The sequence below is a fragment of the Erpetoichthys calabaricus genome, chromosome 7 (genome assembly GCF_900747795.2).
Source record: "Erpetoichthys calabaricus chromosome 7, fErpCal1.3, whole genome shotgun sequence".
Classification (NCBI taxonomy): Eukaryota; Metazoa; Chordata; class Cladistia; order Polypteriformes; family Polypteridae; genus Erpetoichthys; species Erpetoichthys calabaricus.
This window is the reverse complement of record NC_041400.2, coordinates 159,754,176-159,779,706: the sequence shown is the minus strand read 5'-3', so window position 1 is coordinate 159,779,706 and position 25,531 is coordinate 159,754,176. Positions and strand designations below refer to the sequence as shown.

Sequence of the window (25,531 nt, the reverse complement as noted above, 5' to 3'; positions counted from 1 at the left end):
CTTCATTTCTTTCCTTAAATGGCACCCAAACAGAAATGAAACGTGAAGTGAGTAAGCCAACAGAAGACCAATTAAGTCAGGGCCTCAAACTCCAACCAATTTCACTCCAACCAGTTGCTTAATTAGGCTCTGAGTCTTGTTGTTAATTAAACTTGTTCTTTAATACCATGGCTTGTTACTGCTCTCATTGTGCAATAGCAAACCTTTTCAAAATTGTTGATTTTCTCTTTCCTAAGAGCACTGTTAAAATGTTTTGTGGACCTGAGCAGATCAGCATTTCTGAGACCTTCACCTTTCTTTATTTTCAGATATTGTATGATCGACACAGTTTACTGGTCATGTTTTGGCTCATTTTATATCTCATTATTGTTTGGCTGCTGATTAAGGAAAAACAAACAATTAAGGGGTCTGAGTCTTCAAGAGCAAGTCAATTAAAATGAAATCAAAAGAAATTAATTAGCAGCAAAAACAGGTCATTAATTAAGAAAAGATTTAGAATGAAAGCCTGCAGCCACCGGGGCCCTCCAGGACTGGAGTTGGGGACCCCTGCTCTAAGCTTATATGTTCCTGATAGGGTCAGCCATTTATCCTCCCATCTTGTAACTAACTTTAGGTTCAGGATCTGAATAGCATACATGGTCAGGGCATCCCTATATTACAAAGATACACATCCATGATTTCCTAAATTCTCAGTAAAAGGGTGAGGCATTATTCATTTTTTGCTTAACTGCATTTTTTACTTCATAGAAAGCAAAGGATTATTATTCCCATATTAGGCTCTCCTATTGTGTTATGTAAAAGGTATAACACATGGCTCTCTGCCAGACCCAAAGAACTGTTTTTTTAGAAACTGTGTGGTTGAATCAAACAATAGACATATAGGGTCCATTCCTTAATTTCTGCATTTTGTCCGGTCTTCAACATATGAGCATTGCTTCCCAAGCTTACAACAGCCTGTCAAAGTTATATCATGAAAAGATAAGTTACAGTACATGGCATTTCAAACAACGGATATGATCATATTTGTACTCAGAAAACTGAAAACCCCCAGAGCTATGGGAAACACTTTTCCCTCGCTAAACTAAACAAAAACATTAATGCATTTACAGTACACAAACATCACATAAATAAAAGTGAAAACTGACTTCACAAGAACTCAGAGGAAGTAATTACCTCAAAACATGATGAGCAAGTCCACCATTAAAATTAACTTGATTCAAGATTGCCATCTGCTGGAGAAATCTATTACAGACCTTAAATTAGAACAGTGTCAATTACAGAGGATTGTGAAGGGGACAGATAAAACATTCTTCAGTTATAATATAAATTATTTTTAAAAATGTCAATGTTTATTCCATACATGAAAATAACTTTTTTTATCTTGAAGGGCAAATTTTAAAATGAATTTGTACATAAAATAATATGATAGGTCTTCCTATGTGCTATATACACCATACCATTTTCCATGACTGCTCAATCCTCAGCAGGAGCCTGTCCCAACAAGCATAGGGTGCAAGGCAGAAACAATAACTGGACAGGGTACCAGTCCAACGCTGGGTGAACTCATTCACACACACACACACACTTGGGTCAATTTAGCATTGCCAATCCACCTAACTTTCACATCTTTGGACTGTGTGAGAAGAAACCAGAACACCCAGAGGAAAGCCATGCAGATGCAGGGAGAACATGCAGACTCCATGCAAGGAGGACCCAGGATGCACCACCATGCCACCTCTATAGATAGATAGATAGATAGATAGATAGATAGATAGATAGATAGATAGATACTGTACTAAAATTCACATACTCCAGCAGCACCTTACTGATACAAAAAACAATATTAAATTAAAGATTGATAATAATGCAGGTAAAAACAGACAATAACTTTGCAAAATGTTAATGTTTACCCCCCCGGGTGGAACTGAAGAGTCGCATAGTTTGGGGGAGGAACGATCTTCTCAGTCTATCAGTGGAGCAGGACAGTGACAGCAGTCTGTCGCTGAAGCTGCTCTTCTGTCTGGAGATGACACTGTTTATTGGATGCAGTGGATTTTCCATAATTGATAGGAGCCTGCTCAGTGCCCGTCACTCTACCACAGATGTCAAACTGTCCAGCTCCATGCCAACGATAGAGCCTGCCTTCCTCACCAGTTTGTCCAGGCGTGAGGCGTCTTTCTTCTTAATGCTGCCTCCCCAGCACACCACTACGTAGAAGGGGGCGCTCGCCACAACTGTCTGATAGAACATCTGCAGCATCTTATTGCAGATGTTGAAGGACACCAGCCTTCTAAGAAAGTATAACCGGCTCTGTCCTTTCTTACACAGAGCATCAGTATTGGCAGTGCAGTCCAGTCTAATTTATCATCCAGCTGCACTCCCAGGTATTTATAGGTCTGCACCATCTGCACACAGTCACCTCTGATGATCACGGGGTCCATGAGGGGTCTGGGCCTCCTAAAATCCACCACCAGCTCCTTGATTTTGCTGGTGTTCAGGTGTAGGTGGTTTGAGTCGCACCATTTAACAAAGTCATTGATTAGGTCCCTATACTCCTCCTCCTGCCCACTCCTGATGCAGCCCACGATAGCAGTGTCATCAGCGAACTTTTGCACGTGGCAGGACTCCGAGTTGTATTGGATCTATGTCTATATCTATGTGCTATATATAAATGAAAAATAAAACATTATCTATTCATTTAAAAAAAATAACAAAAAGTTAGAAACCCTGCAATTTGCCAGTTACAGATATCAAATGCAATACATTTTTTAAACTGCTATTTATTTTACTGTCTGGAATTACTTCTTTCAAACCTATCTAACAGCCTCCATTGCACTTTTATGTTCACTTTTAAAATTTAGAAATGCTATTCTTATGATTTTTGTTTTTCTTTCTTCAGGTCACGGGATGTAGCAGACGTGCGAGTTAATATCAGTTTTGATCCAAGTAAAATCAACATGCAGAAGAAACTATGTAACGAAAAAGGAAAGGAAACAGTTTGTGTCAATATTACAATCTGTTTCAATTACAAACTAAATTCTGATCAGGCCAGTCAATCAAAAATAGGTAAGATTGAATATCTATCTATCTATCTATCTATCTATCTATCTATCTATCTATCTATCTATCTATCTATCTATCTGTCTGTCTGTCTGTCTGTCTGTCTGTCTGTCTGTCTGTCTGTCTGTCTGTCTGTCTATTGTGAAGGTTAGGGGGTGCCACAGACTCCCAAACCCCAAGCACGAATATACAAACACAGTCCCTGCTTCAAATAAAAGGGGTTTTATTACACAAAACCCTTGTATAACAATTAAACACCATGTTTCTTCTTCTCTCTTTCTCTCTCTCTCTCTCTCTCTCTCTCTCTCACTCTCTGTCTTTCTATCTCTCTCTACCGCACCACTACTCCTCCAGTTGAATGTTGCTCATCTCCACTGCCAGCTCTAATTCACCTGGTCAAGGAAGTGCAGTCTCTTTAATTGAGGACCCAGGAGTATTTATGGTGACTTGATGTAGCCTGTTGGAAACACTTATGAGGAAAGCCAGGGAGATCCTCCCTGGGTAGTGCTCTCTACCCTCCGCCAAGATGCCTGGAGATTGCAAGAAAAGGCCAGAGAGCACGGTAGTGTCCCTCATATAGTGTCCCAGTTTGGACCTCTACAGGACTGCTCCTCCAGACTACCATGCAGCCCTGTGGGTGTCCAAACTGGGACACTATATGAGGGACACTGCCATGATCTCTGGCCTTTTCTTGCAATCTCCAGGTATCCCACCCAGGACGAGGATCATAAGGCATCCAGACCTTGTATTGACTCTGTTTAGTCCATCCTTCCATTATGGCATCTTGGCCAGGTTAGGACTCAACCACAGTCCTGGGTGTAACACCCAATCGTCCTGTGGGGTATCTACACTATCTATCTAAAATGCTGAGGGTCTTCAGCCCTGATCTTGTTCTCAGTCGATAACTTATGTTATATAAATAATGTTATATAAATAACATTACCTAGAAAATGGACATAAGGGTACATAAGGACAAAAAATTGGACTTCAATCCTGCTCACAGTAGGCAGCAATATGCCTTGATGGGCTTTGTGTCTTTCCTTCCTAACTGCCCATTTCTCATGGGACCCTCTCAATACGACTTATAAGTCAATATGATTTAACTCTGTAGCACTTGAAGAAGTAGTTTTCTTTAAGACCATTTTCCATTCCCCATATTTCTCACAGACAAAAATTCATGTTATACAGAGCTATAAAGCATGCAGTCACAGCCCCTTGCCATGGGTTATCAGTACAATAAGCAAGCAGCCTCTTCCACCAGAACTGTACCAATGAAGGAGGTTTACAGTAACTGACCAAATTAAATACAGTATGTGCTAGAAGTATATACATTTCAACTTCAGTTTAGAAAATATCGGTCACTTGTGCCTAGCCTGAAGAAATATCATTAGGAAGAGTCCACCTTTGTGCCTATTGATTGTCAGACTCTTTTTCCCCACTAACAGAGTGTAATCTTTCTCCAAATAGGCAATGGTGTGTAGTATATATTTGTTATTTACATCAGCAGGTATCCAAAATCTGATGGCAGGCTTATCTGGTATGTTCGACCTACACTGTGTGAAAGGGCATCAACATTTTATTGGGAATAAGTGCTCATCTACAGTTATATTCTGTTTATAACGCATAATGCAATTGTGCATGAAGTGTGCCAAGTGTCTGATAAAGCAGGAAAGCTCTCAGTATACAGAGTTCACGGCCAGAATAAATGATGTGGGTAAAGGAGAACATGCAAAATGGTACTGTCATGTTTTTACAGGTCTTTATGTATTATATTGTTGTTTTTGAGTTATTATATGTTTTATTTTTATGTGTTTTATGTGTCCAGTTTAGTTTCTATTTGTCCTTCTGTGTTCCATGTGTTTTCTGGGTGGTTTCTTTAAAGGTTAGGCCACCTGCTTATTATTACCATCAAGAGGCTGCTCTCAGTCCTGATAAAGGCTGAGAAAACAAGCATTTCCTTGTGGTTCATTTGAATGCACTTGGTTGTGTGAGATTAGCGTTTCATCAGCGCACTTGAAACACAGACTAACAACGGAGGCACGTGAAAACTAAAAAAAGATTTATTTTTCTTCACCCATGGGGCACGTCTTCCCCGTGTCCCTCAGGCAGTACACAGTCCCCAAAACACACACAAGCAAAGACTCAAAAACAAATATAGCAAACCTTCCTTCGCCACCACTCCTCCCGGCAAGTGTTGTCCTTGTCCTCCAGTCTCTGGCTTCCAGAGTGGTGGCTGCTGACTTCCTTTATAGTCCACCCAGAAGTGCTCCAGGTGTTTGATGCACTTCCGGGTGTGACAGAAGAATCGCCCACACGGGCTCTGGAAGCCGTGCAGCTCCCCCTGGCGGTGGCCATGGAGCCCAACAGGGATGGGCTCCGGTGTAACACAATTGTGGCCCCAGTGCAACCCAGGGGGGCTGCCACCAAGTGTTCTGGGGGACGTAATGTGCATCCCATGGCTGCTGCCCCGGATCCAGTGTCAAAGGGGCATCCCGGCCAGGCATGGGTCCCAGCCATCCGCCACAGTAGTTTTGGTAAGTTGTAATTAGTTATTGTGCCTTTGTGTACTTGTACTTCCTGGATTTTGTGACCTTCATTCTCTGTTTTTGATGATTCTTTCTGGATTTGTCTTTTTTTGGGATGTTGTTTTCTTTGGGACTGCCTACTTCAGGCAACTCCTACTGTGTCTTTTGTACTCCTTGGAGCTTTTGTTAAGAAGAGCATTTTTGTGTGATACTTTATTCTATGTATAAAAAATCTGCTCTCTATGTCCACGAGCCAAAGGTTGACGGATCCTCCCACTTGTTGGGGATTTTTATCTATGCTTGGTGGGACGTAATGCTAAGGTACTCCCAAGCTCATGACAGGCACGTTGTGGATAGAGCAAGCCACAAATAAAGAGCACTACGCTGGAAGGCAGCTCACTCACAGTATTTCTACAAACAATGCATACAAATGTAATAAGTAGCAGTTGGCTTTCTGTATTTAGACGGAGAATTGTTAACAATTAATCAATCCCTTGCATGTTTGAATATGAGGGAAATCTGGAATAGCCTTAGAAAAATCCACCCAGACATCGGAAGAATGTGTAGCTGCTGGTACAAATAATGAATGGACATATGATCTTCATATAGCTCTTAGGGTAAAGAATCTTTTCTTATCTGTTTAGTGTACTCTAATTGTTTTTTTAACACTATTGGTCACAAAACTGTTAATGGCTGCTTGTAATACCTAAGCCAACACATTACCACAAATATTATTGCTTTTAATCTTTTCTATACTGTACATCATAAAAAATAAATCTAGGCTGCTTTGCAACTGTCTGTCTTTAGTATAAAAGAAATTAAAAAGATTTGCTAGCTTATCATGTGGGGAACATACACAACATAATTTTTATTTTTTGAAAAGTAAATCATTTACTTCTGCATATTAGTCAATGGCAAACTCATTGTAGAATCTGTAAAACATAACATAAATCCTCATACCTGATTAATCTTATTTTGGTGGCATTAATAACTAACCTTGACTAGCATGCCAGTCTGTTTCCTGGCCAAATCAGGCGTAAATGTGCATAGAGCCAATCTGGAATTGTCATTTATCATAATATGGATTTCTTTTGATGTATGTAAAAAAACTGGAGTATCAGAAGAAAAATCCCTACAGGTATAGTGTGAATTTACAAATGACTAAATATGGGATGTGGGCGGCATGGTGGTGCAGTGGTAGCGCTGCTGCCTTGCAGTTAGGAGACCCGGGTTCACTTCCCGGGTCCTCCCTGCATGGAGTTTGCATGTACTCCCCGTGTCTGCGTGGGTTTCCTCCGGGTACTCCGGTTTCCTCCCACAGTCCAAAGACATGCAGGTTAGGTGCACTGGAGATTCTAAATTGTGCTTGGTGTGTGTGTGTGTGTGTCCTGCGGTGGGCTGGCGCCCTGCCCGGGGTTTGTTTCCTGCCTTGCGCCCTGTGTTGGCTGGGATTGGCTCCAGCAGACCCCCATGACCCCGTAATTAGGATATAGCAGGTTGGATAATGGATGGATGGATGGATAAATATGGGAATGAAGTCTAATAATACACCAGTACCATGAGGAAGACTACACCACCCCAAAATTGTAAATCAATTTTTAAATTAAATACATGTATTCATGATAGAGCAAAATTCATTTAAAATTGTATTTGTAAAGTCAGTAGCCATGGGACTTCCTGGTGTTCCACTGGTAAGGGTTGGGGTACCCAGCAATCAGACTTTGTTGCAAAGTATTTTTTTTCTTTTCATTTATACGTTAATATAAATAACTGCATTATTTCATTCATTTTTTTCTAGGCATTGATTACAATTTAACAATAGACTTTCAGAGGCTGTTAGCAAGAGGATTCTTATCTGAAACTTCAGAACGTAAACTTCATTCCAATATTACTGTCCTCAACTCGGTCTGCAGAGTGCATCGCTTCTACATGTTGGCAAGTAAATCATATCACCTTCACATAGCTGTCAATGATATTGTACCTTCAAGTGAAAATATGTACTGCAGTAAACATCTTAAAGGTATAAAATAAATTAATATGGAAAGAGGTTATTGTCAACATAAAATGTTGTGATAATATTTTGACTTGATTTAACCAGTACAGCATCTAGTGGAGCATTAAGGACAAAATGTCTGCTTTATTTTCAGCAGGACTCATAATCTTTGACCATCAGCTGTATTATTTGTACTGTGAATCTTGCTCACTTCCCTTCTGTCAGCAGCTAACCCCTCAGTGTCAAAAATCATTTTTGTAACTTATCAGACATGAATGATTTTGCAATTGAAGGTGGCATTTGTCACTCCAATAAAAATCAGCCATTAGATAGATAGATAGATAGATAGATAGATAGATAGATAGATAGATAGATAGATAGATAGATAGATAGATAGATAGATAGATAGATAGATAGATAGATACTTTATTAATCCCAAGGGGAAATTCACATCACATTACTACATATGGATAACAGCATTCTCAGCATTTTAACGCTGTAAATACCCAGTGCAAATGATGCAGTTAAAAGCAGGATAAGATTAACTGTTTACACACTGAATTTTTATATCCACTTTTTCATACTCACGTTGATTAGGAAATAATGTCAGCAGGGCAGATACTATAAATGCATGTAACTACACTTCATCACAGGGCACACTCTTGGTTATCATATTCATAACTTTGGATTGTGGGAGAATACCTATGTGATTGCAGGGAGAACAAATAAACTCTTAAGAAATCCTAGAAAAGACATTGTGCCTTATGGTGTACTGGCCACTCATCCTGTGCTAGCTCAGGGTACATGAGATGCATAAATTGTTGGACTTCCTTTTATTTTTATCACAACTAGCTGAAATACCCAGCATTGCCCGGGAGGAAAATAAAGTTGTTTTTTTAATTGTTTGAGAAAAATATAATAAAAAAACACAACTTTAAAAATAAAAATAAATTAACAAACAATGAAGACTCACTAATGTGCTTGTCTATCATTTCAACAGCAACAGGGCCGCGGTGGTGCTCAAACATAAAGAATGCTGGCAGTCACCTCCAGTTTGCCCTCTGGTGGTCATTCCGAGTGTCAACTGGATAATAACATGCATACATGACCACAAGATCACCCCCAACCCTACCCAGAAGGGGGCGGAGCTTGAGTTGATTTCACCCTACAGTCATTTTAGTCCACCAATGAGAAACATGTGTACCAAGTTTCATGAAAATCGCTCCAGCCGTTTGGAAGTGATGCTGGGACATACTGTACATACATACACACACACATACATTGACATATATTTAGATATAGAGTACTTCATAAAGGCAGTAGCAATAAACACCTCACATTTATATCAAAGTACAAAACAAAATCCAAGTAATGCTCCCATTTCACACCTCAGTAGAATTAAGGATTTGATTTAAGAGTTAGATGTTGGGCTTGAGTTAGGAACTCTGGCCTGCTTGGTGTGGCATCTGAGGCTTGAACTTGTGTTGCTTGCTTTTCTTTGCTTATCTTTTTCATTCCTCACTTTTCCTTTGATTCCCTACTGTTTTAATCCTGACTACCCCTCAACCTCTTTTAATGCATTATTGTAGCTTATGACTCTTCTTCAGATATTAAGTTGATTTTGGACAAGCAAAACCTAATAAAAGACTAAAAACTAATTATAGGTAAGTTTTGGATAGAAATCCTGCAGAATATGACGTACTAAGTTTAGCACACTGCTCTGAATGATTCAGTAAACAATTGTTTGAAGTATTCTTCGTCACCTGTGTTACTACAGTGTTAATATACTGTAAGTATTTATCCACTTGGAAGTTTTCACATTTTACTTTTGTAAAACATTGAATCAGAGTGAATTTAATTTGGCTTTTTTGATATTGATCAACAGAAAAAAGACTCTTGAATGTCAAAGTGAAAGCAAAAGGGGTTTAAATTAAATACTAATTGTAGGGGCGAGTGAGAAGGCAGAGTAAGTCCCAAAATAGTTGGGGTGCCAACCAGGCAAACCCTGTTTGATTTTAAACTAAAGAAAAAGAAAACAGGTACACAATGGCACTAGCAAATAACACAGGCAATGACCTCTTATTGCCCTCGAACAGCATTTTCTGGGTACTCCAGGTCTGGAGTTGTTCCTGACAGTCAGCCTCTCAGGTCCAAAGGAGATGCTACTTCCTGGGGATGCCCCACCTGAAAGGGTTAGGGCTTCTCTGATTCCATTGCCCACAAGGGGTGGTTTTTCAGTGCTGTGAGGGAAAAAGGAGACAAGACTGTTAGCAACAGTGCCCCCTCTCATCCCGGGGTGGTACCACATACCTTAGGTGATGAAATATAATACACAGAATAAACGGGTGCATACATATTCACAATAGTATTAGATGCAAAAGGAATAATTAAAACAAAACCGAGTGCCATTATGAACAATGCTCTCTTTGACACACTAACACTTAGGACTTTCAGCCAATTAATTATTCAGCAAAAGTGTATCAAGAAAAGTTATTGGGGCTCCTTTAAATCAATAGCAATTTTAATTTTCTTTCTTTTTAGTCATTGTAATGTGTGTTTAGACAAACATCTATCTATCTATCTATCTATCTATCTATCTATCTATCTATCTATCTATCTATCTATCTATCTATCTATCTATCTATCTATCTATCTATCTATCTATCTATCTATCTATCTATCTAGGTGTGTTTGTATGTGTTACATAAGAATAAGTAACTAATAGATAAAATACAGTATAGCAAATCCTTAAAAGCCCTGTTCTAAAGTGTTTCATCACGTGTAGGATATTTCCCTCTAGCATGAATGCAACTGTTTTGCTCTGCCTTTCATATCCAGGAAGATTAGTAAAGTAACATGCTTTCATCTGCGTTTAGGAGCAAATAATATACTTTTTCACCACTAATTGTTTCTCTACAATCGGGGAATACAAGAAATTGAAACATTTTAATACATAACAGAGTCATCACAAGAACTGTTTACAGCTAAAAATTAGTTAAGTGCAAATTATTCATGAAAATGTAACAAAACAAATCAAAGCTACTTTAAATATGTATGCATTGGCATATTTTAGAAGTACTAGCCAAGGTACTTGACAGGTAATAGAATAATTTAATAATATCTGCTATCCCTTGCCCTACATGTACCTTCAGTGCCTTTCTAGTGTATTTGCGTGCGAGAACATCTCTTAACCAGAGCTTCCTCTCTTGAGCGGGTTCCCATAAAGCCTGCTTCTCAGGCATTGTCATTATTTTTGAAGCACCTTCCCTACCTTTCAACCTTGTTGTGTTTATGCTTATGAAGGCTACTCTCTCAGCAGGCCTCATATGCCTTTATTACTCCTCATGCATCTCACACTTGCACTTTCTCTTTCATCACATCACCAAAGTCAAAGTGACTAAAATCACACAAAACCCAAACTGACCAATCAGATTGCTCAGGAGGATGGGACACATAGACCTTAGTGTTTTGTTATATAGCAGATCCCTTATGTCATAGCTGTATACTCAGGGGCAAAACTTTTCTTTCAAACATACGGGTGGGACATGTTAATACAGTTAAAACAAAGTGGAAATGAGGATGGGTTATTTGTCAACTGTCCAGCAGTCATTCTGTTTCGTGTCTGAGTTGTGCTGGCCCCATGAATGGATTGTATGCTAATTACATATTGCTGGCCATATGTTCCACTTTTTGTGTTGTAATTAAAAGGGCACAAGGGGAAATTTAGAAAGAGGCATACTTTTGTGTCAGTTCACAAATTAGACATGATGGGTTTCAAATAGTACCAGGAAAAAAATGCACTTAAATAAATAGGAAGAAACACTGAAATTACACATATAGGTATGTATTAAAGCCAGTTTCAAAAACATTATGCTGTGTTTAGCATTGAATTATTAACTCTAGAAAAAAGGAAATATTACTGTAACACTTTGATGAAGTGAACAGTCAGTTGCAATAGTTTAGCTGTCAGTATAAACATTTATGTAAAATGTAACAGAATAAAAAAAGAAGGTTGTTGCATATAATGGAAGCACATTCATTAGCATGGGAAGATGAAATGATAACAAAATACTGTTAGAAGCCACTTCATTTTTAAGGTGTAACTTCTTATGATTTACTAAACAAATTTATGGTGTTGTTCCCCTGACAGTGAAGGATCCTGACATACACCACGAGGTTTGTAGTCAGTCTTAATTCTTTTGAATGGAAATTTACAGCACATCACACCATGCCAGCAACAATGAGTAACAGCTGACACAGTGAATTTTACATGCTCAATTCTATCTATCTATCTATCTATCTATCTATCTATCTATCTATCTATCTATCTATCTATCTATCTATCTATCTATCTATCTATCTATCTATCTATCTATCTATCTATCTATCTATCTATCTATCTATCTATCTATCTAACCTTGCATGCTTGTCTAGAATGGTTAAATATAAATTCATATATTCCTAAAGCCTTTACCTTTAATAGGAAGTTATAAGCAGTTACAAGTTGTTATGTTTCATAACATTATGGTCTTTACTAAAAGCTTCTCTTTTTACCCTATTATTATTATTAGTAGTAGTAGTAGTAGCAGTAGTAGTAGTATTGTAACTGCCTTCAGAGAAAAGTAGAAATATTTCTTTGTAATTAAAGGTTGGGAGTCAGAAACTGAGTGAAGTTTGTCACCAAAATGTCAATCCTATATTTTGTCAAAGTCTAAAACAGAAACCAAATAGCAAAGTCAAAAAGTAAAAGCAGGACATCTGGAAAACAGTGAAAAGATCAGAAGCAAAGCACATAAGGTTGTCCATTCTTGAAAACATGAAAGTGTATAGAGCTGACCTTTATACTCTTGATTCCTAATGACATGCACAATGTGACCCCAGATGTCACCCGTAGCAATGCCATTGCAACCACTACAAAACAAATTGCCCTAAACGGTGGCATTGAAGGCCAAACAAAATAGTGTTAAAAAATAATGCCAAAACATCACCTTCTGAGGGAAGCTTTCTAACAAAAAACAAATGTCAAAAAGGAATTATTTGGGTTAACAAATCCTAAGAATGAGGTATACTTTAATTTAAACACTTATAAATAGTCCAAGACTATTATACTAAACAGTATCATCTCCAGACAGAGGAGCAGCTTCAGCGACAGACTGCTGTCACTTTCCTGCTCCACTGACAGACTGAGGAGATCGTTCCTCCCCCACACTATGCGACCCTTGGGGGGAGTAAACGTTAACATTATTCAAAGTTATTGTCTGTCTGTATACCTGCATTGTTATCGCTCTTTAATTTAATATTTTCATTATCAGCATTCTGCTGCTGGAGTATGTGAATTTCCCCTTGGGATTAATAAAGTATCTATCTATCTATCTATCTATCTATCTATCTATCTATCTATCTATCTATCTATCTATCTATCTATCTATCTATCTATCTATCTATCTATCTAAGAAAAATGTAACAAAACTGCTTATTATGACAAGTAATAGTAGTAGTAGTAGACTAGTAGCAGTAAGATTATAATAACTAGTAAGGCAGGCTCAGCTGGACAGTGATTATGTGTCACACCACCTGGCCAAGTCACTGCCTGTGTGGAATTTGGGACATTCTCCTGTTTTGTGCTCGAGATTTCTTCAAGTACTCAGTTTCTCTGTGAAATCCAAAATATGTGACCTAGAGGAGGGAGTGTTCTGTGATGAATGTGATGGGCTGGTGTCCCATTAAATAAACTATTAATTAATTATTCAATACTGATATTAATGTTTTTTTTTACATTGGGTCCCCAGTACCAATTAGCTCCATTATAAAATGTGTGATCAGGCTAGTAATTTTTAATATGCTTCACTTTAGAATAAAATTTTATTTGGCAAATTACGTTGTAATATATACCATGATTGTGAAGAAAAGCAAACTCCAGAGAGGGAAAGACAATAACTGGAGGACAGACTTCCAGAATGGAAGTGGTCTTCATCAGTTCATAAAGTGGTTAAATGAATTCCTTAAACGCGGACATCTACCTCATATAGGCGCTTATAAATGTTAGGAAATGGCATGTTTGTTAGGATCAGCCTCCGGTCGTTTCTCTCTTAAGATTCAGCAGACGCACTCATACAACTATTCTGGATGTTCACTGATCCTAAACACATGTTCCACATATGAATTTAAGTAGAAAGCTAAATATTTTGTTTGATTCTTAGCAAACGAAAGTATTTACAATGCATAATAATTAACAGATACAGTATTTATTTTTACAAAAATAACTTTCATTAAAAACTCCACTATACAATAATAGGCCATTCATAATGAAGCAAATCTTATATGATTTTGTATTTTTATTCTTTTTTTCTAATGTGAAAATAAAATTCACTCGCCGATCACAAATTCAAAGTCACAGTAGCAAGTGAGAATTTGCTACTGCTCAATTAACTAAAACATTTTAGCTTTTAATGGAAAAGATACATCCATTCATCATTCTATTATCTAACCTGCATCATACACTTAAGGGTCTTAGGGAGCAGAGGCCTTTGGGTGCAAGGCAGAAACCAACACTGGACATGTCACAAGCCAAGACAGTAATGACAGTTAATATGAAAAGGTAGGGTAAAACGTTAGTTTAGGTACTGCAGAAATGCATCTGTTACTCATCAACTGTGATGTTACAAGATCTTAACAGAGGCTTCTTTTGGTTTTCATAACACTTATAACAATTATAGACAGGGTATTCATCTCTGTGAAATGTGGCATATTGACATGATGGTAAAATTACTTAATATGAAGGATTCACAGATCTTATATTAAATATATAATATCAAGAGAAATGTGTCTCAGTTAAGCCGCCCCAGACCACTATAAAGTGATGTTTTGTTAGTTGGTCACATTGCAGACATGAATAAACATTTTACTGATGCATTGTAATGTTATGAAGACCCAAAGAAGCCTTAGTTAAGATCTTGTTACTTAAGAGTAAATGAGTAATAGATGCATTTTTTGTACCTAAACTAAACTGTTACCTAAGGAAGTACGTGTGAGTTATTAAATATTTCTGACTATTTCCAGACTATTTCTGATTTCATTATGCTGGCTGATACTGTTTTGGTCCTTCCTGAGTTTTAATATTTATGTGTTTTGGCGTCCTCTGCTGGCCAATTTTATGACTTGATTGAGGTGTGCCACTGTACGTATTCTGATTATTTAGGTGGGAAATTCAATTTACATGATTTTTTTTTCAGTTCAGTGAGTGTCTACCATTTAATTTGAACTACTGCTATATTGGTAACTTTTAACAAAGCCTTGTAAAGTTTTACACTATTACATCTTTTGTTGAAGTATTATTTTGGAATTTGACAAATGTTTATATTGAAGAATAAGTAACATTTATTATACAGGATACTTGCGAGCTGCCAATGCCAATGAAAGGAGTTGTGAGAAAAGCTGTGAGGCACACAAAAATATGATTAAGCCTAAACTGCTGCCTTTATTTCTAAACAGAAATGCTGCAAACCTGACACACTTGTTGTTCCTTCCTGTTGTTTGGTTGATGGGAAACACCTGCCAAAATAACTAATATGAGCAGAGAACAATGCCACACTACTCTAACGCTTTATTTTCCCTATGCAGTCACATTCTTAGTGGGGGCAGTACATAAAATTATAATTCTTGCCCTTCCTCTCTTTATTTATCATCCATGTCACCCCACTCTGAAAAGACTGCTACTCCAGCACTGGCTGGTCCTACTTATAATTTCTGAGTGACAGTCTCTGCCAACTTTCCTTTGTCTTCCTGAGGTTTCTCTTCTGTTGTGTTTCTGTCAGTCCATACTCGAAGGTCTGCCTCTTCTCCAGGCAGTCCATCAGCCCCCTACACTCTGTAGTATCCATGTTCATTATAAGTTTTATGCTGTTAAATAGTTCTCCATTCATACATGCAAATTTAAAGTTTTAATATTGTCAGTTATATTCTTGTAAAGCTGTTAGTTTAAAAAGTATATATGCAACAAGAGCTTTATGTACTGTACTTTATTATGCAATCATTTTGTAATATGTATGAAGTAATTTATGGACCTGGTAATTAAATATATGTTTACAGTCATGTGAAACGTAAACAGGTATACCTTCCTCATCTTTTTTAAAATATTGTATCTGGATATATCAGGATTTGATCTTCATACACCCTTGACATAAACTCAAGCACCTTCTGGTACAATGAGGAATTCATAGTGGATCTTATGATGGTGACCTGCCCAGGCCATGATGTAGCAAAGCAGCCCCAAACCATAACATTTCCACCACCATGCTTTACAGCAGTGATCATGTTCTTCTGGTCAAATTCTGTCTTTAGTTTTTGCCAAACATTTCTGCAGGTACTGAGGCCAAAAAAGTTAATCTTTGGCTTGTCTGCCCAGATTATATGGTTTCAGAAGTCCTGGGGTCTCATTTGTAAATGGTGCATATGCACAAAAATGTTGCATAAGCCCGTTTCCATGCTCAAATCGTGATGTATAAAACCTAAACTTGGCATAAGGCCACGCACATTTTCATGGTAGCTCCAACCCTGGTGTACGCAAGTTCTACACTCAGTTTTGCAAACAGGCCGCACCCAGCGTCAAAGCAGTGTTTTTGCTCCAAAGTGGTTTCCCTTTCTTTTTAGATCCACATCCCTGACATGGCTTTATCAAATACATTGAAATTAACCGCATACTGTTTATTAGTTTAAGGCATCTGATTGTAATTAACCTGTAACAATATAATGGTCCATGGAATAGCCAGACTATTTCCAAATACAATAGCTGCTTTAGCATTGTTACTCTCACCGCAACTTCTTCTACTTTCAGCTGCTCCCGTTAGGGGTTGCCACAGTGGATCATTTTTTTCCATATCACTCTCACTGCACCACTCGGAGCAGCTGATCGGAGGGAGAATTATCGGTATACAGCATCAAACACATGCTGCCTATTTGAACTGCTCTCATCTGACAAACGCTTCAGAGCCTTTCCTGTACGGAGCTCGCAGTTCAGAAACAGTTTCATCTCAAGAACTATAAACACACTCAATCAGTCCATCAAGTGCTCCTTATAGAACTGTTTGTACTTACAGAGGTATTGTAAAAGTTTACAATTACCTCACTGTAAACTTGCGATACAGTTTTAACATTGCACAACCTGCGCCACTTTATAAAGCGCGTATTTACATATGATGACGATATCATTTTTAAGATGAAATGCAGCAAAATATGTTTATTACATTATACAGATAAAATGTTAATGTCATTTAAATAATCTTTATTGTTAATAATTAAATATGTAAGGACATGGTGTCGCAGCGCTAGCGTCAAGCTGGCGCCCCGATTATTCCTGCCTTGCACTGTATTCTTGCTGAGGCTGGCATGACACTGGAAAGACAGATGGATAGAATAATTAAACATGTACTACGAAGGTATTTAAAATTATTTCATCGAAGGTCGCACACGGCTCAGCAAGCATCTTGCGGGAGGCAGGAACAATCAATGCAGGAGGCGCCTGCTCATCACTATCACTGCGCCACTGTGTTCCCATGTTTAATAACATGCTTTAATTCCTATCATCATGAAAATTATATCAAGTATACATCTCAGTATTTTAATTATTCAGAGAGCTGTAATATCACAAATGTAATGGTCTGTGTCCTGTCGGAGGAAGAGAAAGCCCGTTTAAGAAGCACGTAGTGATTCACACACATAGAGCACATAGAAGAACATATACTAAACAAAGCATTTAACGTGCTACTTTAGTTATGATGGTATTTGAGAAACTAGTAAATTAAATGATTTAAAGATGAAGTTTATGATGTTCTACTTTAATGACAAAATAAACTATGTGATTGAAGTGGAAATTTCGAGATTACAGCTGGCATTTCAAGCTTTTTTCTCACTATGTCCGTATTTTTTTTCTTTTCTTTGTACCCTAATAAGCTTTCATATGACACTCAGATGGTGGGCTACGACTTGCCTTTTCACATCAACTTTGATATCTGACCGCTTCTTTTTTATTTTGGACACTGTGTGACTTTGTGAACTTGAACTTTCGAGTTTCTCCGACACTCTGTCACTCGATCAATTTCCTTTTGTTGATTATATCACTGTTTAAACCAACAAATAGTAACTTTTTCCTTGCCTCCACTTGGTATTCGCTTAAATTCTTATATTTTACCCCGTGCTTTTGTCATTGTCTTTTCACAGAAGGCTGAGCTTAAGGGCTATTTATATTGATTTGCATATTCAAAGAGGTGTAATTCTGGGAGGAGTTGGAGTGGGACAGCAGGCGCATGCACGTACGTTACTTTTCACGCTGACCGGAATTTATGTAGCGGAAGAACGTGGAAGTTGGCGAACGCACAGATTTATGCATCTGGATTTTTTTTGTGCGTATGAACATTTCCACTTTTGTCCGTACGCCATGTTATAGTGTGAATTCTACACACGCCGTTATACATGAGGCCCCTGGTCTTTGCTTAGATTTTTTTGGGAAAAAGTTTGTCTTGCCTTGATGTTCTTCCTCGACAGCAAAGTTTTCTTCCTGGCGCATCTTCCATTTGCAGCAGTCTTAATTTGTGTAGCCTTTTCTAATGGTAGACTCATGTAACTTCACCTCAACAATGGCAAGAGTTACTTGTAGATTTCGTGATGAAATTCTTGAATTTTTAGAGAACTTTTTCCAGCAACTTGCATTCCACTTGACATCTGAACTTGCATAGACAAGTCAGCAGTTGTTTGAAATCTTTTCCTCTTGTAGATGACCTTCTGGACAGTGGAATGGTTGATTTACACTTGTTTAGAGATCTTCATCTTTTCCCAGAATTATAAGCATCTATAACCTTCTTTCTGATGACCTCAAAGAGTTCTTTTGATCTACGGTAGCAATGTGACTCTGTCCTCATTAAACTCCTCTTTTCTTTCCCTTAGGTTTAGAGGTTCTAATTCTCCTCCCTTTTGCTTCACACTGTTTCATTTAAGTACAAGAAAGTTATTCAGCTGGTTTGAGTCTTTGTATGTTTTCTCAGTTACAAACAAGGTCCTTCTATCTCTAAAATAAGCTGACAGATCTTTTGACACTTCACTTAATCTTTTGACAGACATTAAATAGGCCTTGTATGACTCCCATTTACTATCTAGTGTTTTAAAGATATTGAAGAAGACTCTAGATGGGGAAAGTGATCCCACCAAATCATTTGCATTTTCCTTTTTGTAATTCTCTTGATTATTTTATATGAAATAATTTAGATTTTAGCTTGAGTTCAAGTGAATTGTCAGAAATTGGAAAAAACATTTCATTTACACTGAACAGTCAGTATAACAAATTGAATATATGCTATGTGACTATTAAGTGCAGAATGGTTTTTAGTGTTGTTTCCTGACATCTCAAGGATATTGCAGTCAGAGTTGTATAAATTTGCGTGATCTTCTCACGTCTCTCTGAGTATTTGGTTTGGGTATTTTGTTTTTGCCATTAGATAACTGATTACTATAAATTGACCTTGAATGGGGAAATAGAATATGCAAAAATATTATTGCTGTTGTATATTTGTCTTTTTTCCTATATAATTTAGATTTAAATATGGTATAGCTGTGTTTAGATACTGGCAGCTAAGTGTTATATTAAGTGGTCTGTAATTTTTTGATATGATTTCATATTCAGCTTCTAATAGTTTAAAAACAAAACTCATCTAAAAATTAGAAAACTAGTACTTTAAAAATGTAATTTTGAGTTTCTTTTTTTAAAGGACAAACCAGATTTCAAGGATCCTGTAAAGGTTAAGCTCGAATTTAAATTGTCTGATGAAGAAAATGGCCCCGTCTTAAATGATCAACTTCCTACATCAATAAGCGAATCTGTAAGTTTTATACTGTTTTCTTTCCTTACTTCATTACATTCTAATAAAATAACATAATATTTTATTAAAATGATTTGATTAGTGTAACATTTGTTTAAAAAATGTAAAGTAATATGGAACCATGTCTCAAAATTGTATCCAGTCATCTATTTTACACGTGCTTATTAGAGAAACTGTAGCCTATACCAACATCTTTAGGCATAAAGTTTGAATGAACTGCAAAATAAATATATATTTTTATTTTATCAATTTTTGTTCAGTGTGGAATGCCTATTTGAATTCATTTACATGCCTCATACATATTTTTACATTTATCTGCAGCATCATTTGGGTGACTTTTCAACACATTATGGTTGATACAAAGGCATTTTGTCAATTCATTTTGCTAAATGTAATTTTTTTCAACTATCAGGTGTCTGCTGAGAGTGACTTTTTATTAGACATTTCAGACAGATTGTTGGTTCTGAGATACTGTATAAACATCTTAACAGATACAATATAGATACAATATAACTGTTCCCATTTGTCTTCAGTTAGAGTAGTTGTAATCATGATTTCATTACCCTCTTCACATCCTAATATCAGGGTTTGGAAATTGGCCATGAAGTCCGGATGTTCAAGTGTTAGAGAGGACAACACTGACCATTGGACAGAACCTCCATGTGAGAACACAAGGGACAGATAGAGGGTTGTAAATATGCTGGATACTCTGTAGATGGTGGCAGTAGATTAGCAGAGAAAGAAACATCAGTGTGCTAGGTTTCTCTACATTGGTAGGAGGCAGGTGACTCATCAGTAGAGAAATAGTGATTCATGATGGGGACGTGAGGCAAGGGAGGGTAGGCAAGAGGTTCCAAGATCCCCTGATGCGCCGGTGATACCACGTCCAATGAACTGAGAAACTGAGGTCAGGTTTCTTATTCAATGGTAATTCCAGTGAGGACTGCTAGAAGGTCAGTACTGTCCTGCCTAACTGCTAGGATACAATATGTATTCCCTGACCTTGTAGACTATAACTGTGTTGTGCCTTTAACTTAACTGGTGACTGACAATTGGCCTTTTAAGAGTGACTGATAGTATAAGGAAACAAAGACTCTTGGAGCTGCTAGATGGTGATCCCAAACATGATTCAGAATTAACCTGACTGAGGGTTTAAAGCCATGTCATAGAATATGCCATGAAAATATATATATATATATATATATATATATATATATATATATATATACAGTGGGCATGTGAAGGAATGACAGACAAACGTATAATGATTTGGGGTGACAACGGGATCATCCTGTTTAATTGTAAGGCAAAATAAACAAAAATAATGCATGTCATGGAGGGAAAACTAGCCTTGGCTTTAGCCTTGGCAGTCATGGTCGGAGGTTCTGTCTAATGGTAACTTCCTTTAGTCAATGATGCCTTCTTCCAGGAATCAGGTGGCCTTATTCCCACAGGAGTCAGGTGCCCTCGCCAGGCGGTTTTTTGGTGCTGCAGGGACAGGAGAAGAACATAATATTATATCAAATCAAAATAACTGGCCAACTACAGAAACAGTGTCTTTATGATTTTATGAGTTTGTGTGGAATTTGGACTTGTATGTTACAGCAAAACAGACTGAACAATATGGGCCTTTATTTACATTATAATGATGATAACAATAAGAGTGATAATTTGCATATACAGCTTATATATATACATGTGTTCTACTATTCTAGATACCCTTCACAATGGATTGTGAGAACAATGAGAAGTGTATTACGGACCTACAACTTACCTCAAATGCAAACATTGCAGGAAATAGGTATTTTTATTATTTAATAAAATGGTTAAATGGGATTCTTTGAATTGTTACTTTTAAGATCTGTCCACAACTCAAATGATAAGGAAAATGAATGGATAGACTGAAAATGTATTATGCACTGAGATCTGTGTTAGGGTTACACAACATTGCCTCACCCTGTTTTCATTTTTCTTTGAATGTTTATATTTTCCCCAAATCCCTTACCTTTGTCTTGTTAGGCTTTTGTTTTATGTTTTTCCTTCTCCCCCAGTCCTTTGTCTTAAATTGTGTTTTGCTTTTACCCTTTGTCATGGGCACCCAGCCGGGATGCCTGGAAGGACTGGGAGGCGGGTTATACGTCCCCCCGGGCCACGAGAGGGCAACCGCTCTGGATAATGAGGGGGCCACGGGTACGGAGCAAGGAGGCTCAAACCCATTGGGACACATGGCCCCCGCTAGGGGGCACCCCAAGCATCATGGAGCCTGGGAGACCTGCACTTCTGCCACACCTGGGAAGGTGGAGGAACGACTTTCCAGGGACGCCCGGAATGCTTCCGGGTGCTCATGCAGCAATTCCACCACACCAGGAAGTGCCGCCGGAAGGACATCAACGAGCACCTGGAGCACATCCGGGTGATTATAAAAGGGGCTGCCTGGGAGCTGGTGTCGGGTGGAAGAAGACAAGGCTTCATAGAGTGGAGAGAAGGCGACCCGAAGAGGACCAGTGAAAGGCCAGAGAGAGTGGTGTTTGGGGCTCGAGCACGGTGCGCTGAGCGGGACTGTGGTGGACCTTGTAAATAGTGTAAATAAATTGTGTGTGGTGGACTTAAGATGGTGTCTGTCTGTCTGTGGTCGGCCTGGCTTTCACACCTTGTATTGAGGGTTTAGCATACTCAACAACAAATTGAATGTTTATTTACTAAGTGAAATAAATCTATTGCCTCCTTTCAGTCTTTTGCTCTTTTCTTTTACTGTACACATTTTTTTTTACAAATAAAAAAGTAATTGATCTAAAAAGTGAAAATCTGTAGCAGTTCATAGAACAAATTAACTTAGAGAGATTATAACAGTAAAGACCACATATTTTCAGATATTCGAAATATAGATCTGAAAGTGTTCCTATTATACAGTATATCAGCATATAACCACTGTGCCCATCTTAGGTCAGTCCTTCCTTGATGTAATGTACAATAGAATCGTATTATTAGAGTTAGGTTTACTATCATCAAAACATTTATGCTCTTTTTTATTATTTATTTTCTGTGTGGTAATGTAAAGTGTCAATTAAAAGTGTTACAAATATATCTATATGGAAATTTAATGTCAAAGTTAAATTTAACTTGTTACCTGAATGGTAGGTCAATGTTGGTATTTTCTGGCATGAAAAGGAGCAATAGAATTTTTTCTGGTTTCTTGATTCTTACTATGGCAATCAGCTGTTGTTATTAAATGTTATTTCCTATTGCTTTATCCTTTTTTTGCATGTTTTTGCATTGTTTACTGACAATACCTGTAAGCGTATTCTCTAGTTTGATCTTCTGTACCAACTATATTTGTTTTTTTTTTTGTGCTGTATGGTGATCTTATGCAGTCCATCTACACACACACACACCCATCAATTCATCTCTACCTATTTATGCTTAAGTCTGTGTCTTGCAGTGTTATCATATATTTATCATATTCCTGAAAGATCTTGTTTTTGTGTTTGATTGATTGAGTAATTTGGTGTTTTGCAGTGTTCACCCCTACATCATCAAGCCTGACCAGGACAAGTTCTCACTATCAGTTTCAATTACAAACAAAAGAGATAGCGCCTACAATGCTAGAATCCTGATTGGCTACTCTCAAAATGTTAATTACGTGAGGACAGAGGTAAGTAGCCTTTAATTTTAAATAAAAATGGCATATATGTATATTTACTAGCAAAATACCCGCGCTTCGCAGCGGAGAAGTAGTGTGTTAAAGAGGTTATGAAAAAGAAAAGGAAACATTTTAAAAATAACGTAACATGATTGTCAGTGTAATTGTGTTGTCATTGTTATGAGTGTTGCTGTCATATATATATATATATATAAGCAAAATACCCGCACTTCGCAGCAGAGAAGTAGTGTGTTAAAGAGGTTATGTAACCATATATATACATAAACATATATACATATATATATACATATCTACATATACACATATCTACATATACATACATATATACACATATACACATCCACATATACATATATATATACATATACAAATTTACATATCTACATATATATATATACATATAAATATAGACATACATATATACATACATACATACATACATACATTCACATATATATATATATATATATATATATATATATATATATATATATATATATATATATATATATATATATATATATATATACACACTGTATATATACATATCTACTTATTGGCTCCTGTATTTAGGATATAGCGGGTTGGATAATGGATGGATGGACATCTGTATGCATAGCCCTATTTGCCCGTTTTCGTTTTTTTTCTTTCTTCAGTAATATTTCAGTAAACCCGGAGCTTGTCAGTTCAAATCCTGGTACTGACACCACTGTGTGACCCTGAGGAAGTCACTTCACCTGCCTGTGCTGCAAAAAACAAACGTAATGTAACAAATTGTACCTCAGATGTTGTAAGTTGCTGGAATAAAGGCATAAGTAAAATAGATAAATATGTATTATACACATAGGAACTATTCATTTATTTTCAGTTAAGTCATCTGCAGCAAACCTTTATAAATGAGAGTTTCTCATTTTTAGATAGTGCAAACTGTTTCTTCTTCATTGACGTTTTCTCTTGGAGAGCTTTTTTCATTTCATTGAAAATTAAAGCAGCAGCTGCCAAAATATGTAGCTTTCTTATTAATTTTTCAACATTGTGTAACATAAATTTATAAAGTAACATAAAAGGTTTAAATACTGGTTATCCTTTTACACTAAAATATTACTAAAGAGATACAAAAAAAGTAAGATGCATATGTTCTTTTTCTTTAAGGAGATTAAATATTACTGAAGAAAGAAAAAAAAAACTAAAACAGCCAAATGGGGCTATGCATACGAACTTAAAAGGTTTAAATAAAACAGAAATATATATTTTATTTTTACTTACTTAACTTGTGGAGGGTGTATCCTGTAGCAAAGCCGTAACTTTTTTCGTGAAAGCCCGTTTCAGTCAATAAGTCTTAAAAAAAGGTGTAAAGATATTGACAATAAGCTAAGCAAACCCAGCAAGACATGGAATCGTTTAAATCAAGTACAGTAATCCCTCCTCCATCGCGGGGGTTGCGTTCCAGAGCCACCCGCGAAATAAGAAAATCCGCGAAGTAGAAACCATATGTTTATATGGTTATTTTTATATTGTCATGCTTGGGTCACAGATTTGCGCAGAAACACAGGAGGTTGTAGAGAGACAGGAACGTTATTCAAACACTGCAAACAAACATTTGTCTCTTTTTCAAAAGTTTAAACTGTGCTCCATGACAAGACAGAGATGACAGTTCAGTCTCACAATTAAAAGAATGCAAACATATCTTCCTCTTCAAAGGAGCAAACAAATCAATTGGGCTGTTTGGCTTTTAAGTATGCGAAGCACTGCGGCACAAAGCTGTTGAAGGCGGCAGCTCACACCCCCTCCGTCAGGAGCAGAGTGAGAGTGAGAGAGAGAGAGACAGATAAAAAAATCAATACGTGCCCTTCGTGCTTTTAAGTATGCGAAGCACCGTTCAGCATGTCGTTTCAGGAAGCAGCTGCACAAGATAGCAACGTGAAGATAATCTTTCAGCATTTTTAGACGAGCGTCCGTATCGTCTAGGTGTGCGAACAGCCCCCCTGCTCAATCCCCATACGTCAGGATCAGAGAGAGTCAGCGCAAGAGAGAGAGAAAAGTAAGCTGGGTAGCTTCTCAGCCATCTGCCAATAGCGTCCCTTGTATGAAATCAACTGGGCAAACCAGAAGCATGAGGAGGAAGCATGTACCAGAAATTAAAAGACCCATTGTCCTCAGAAACCCGCGAAGCAGCGAAAAATCTGCGATATATATTTAAATATGCTTACATATAAAATCCGCGATGGAGTGAAGCCGCGAAAGGCGAAGCGCGATATAGCGAGGGATTACTGTATCATTACATCTTCCTTTCTTAAAGAGAAGTAAGGCAGTACTTATAAGCTTACATATATATATATATAGACATACATACATATATATATATATATATCTATATCCGAAGCTGTGCAAGAATGCAACGTATAGTTGTACAGAAGAAAAGCAA

The 25,531-nt window shown here is 37.4% G+C and overlaps 1 protein-coding gene across 1 annotated transcript in view; it reads left to right on the top strand.

The window, feature by feature from the left end:
• Positions 1–25,531, top strand: part of itga1 (integrin, alpha 1) — a 209,114-nt gene that overhangs the window by 142,891 nt on the left and 40,692 nt on the right. The window contains 5 exon segments of the mRNA XM_028805627.2: positions 2,900–3,066; positions 7,384–7,520; positions 19,335–19,445; positions 21,161–21,246; positions 22,962–23,097. Of these exon segments, the coding sequence (XP_028661460.2) occupies positions 2,900–3,066; positions 7,384–7,520; positions 19,335–19,445; positions 21,161–21,246; positions 22,962–23,097 (637 nt within the window).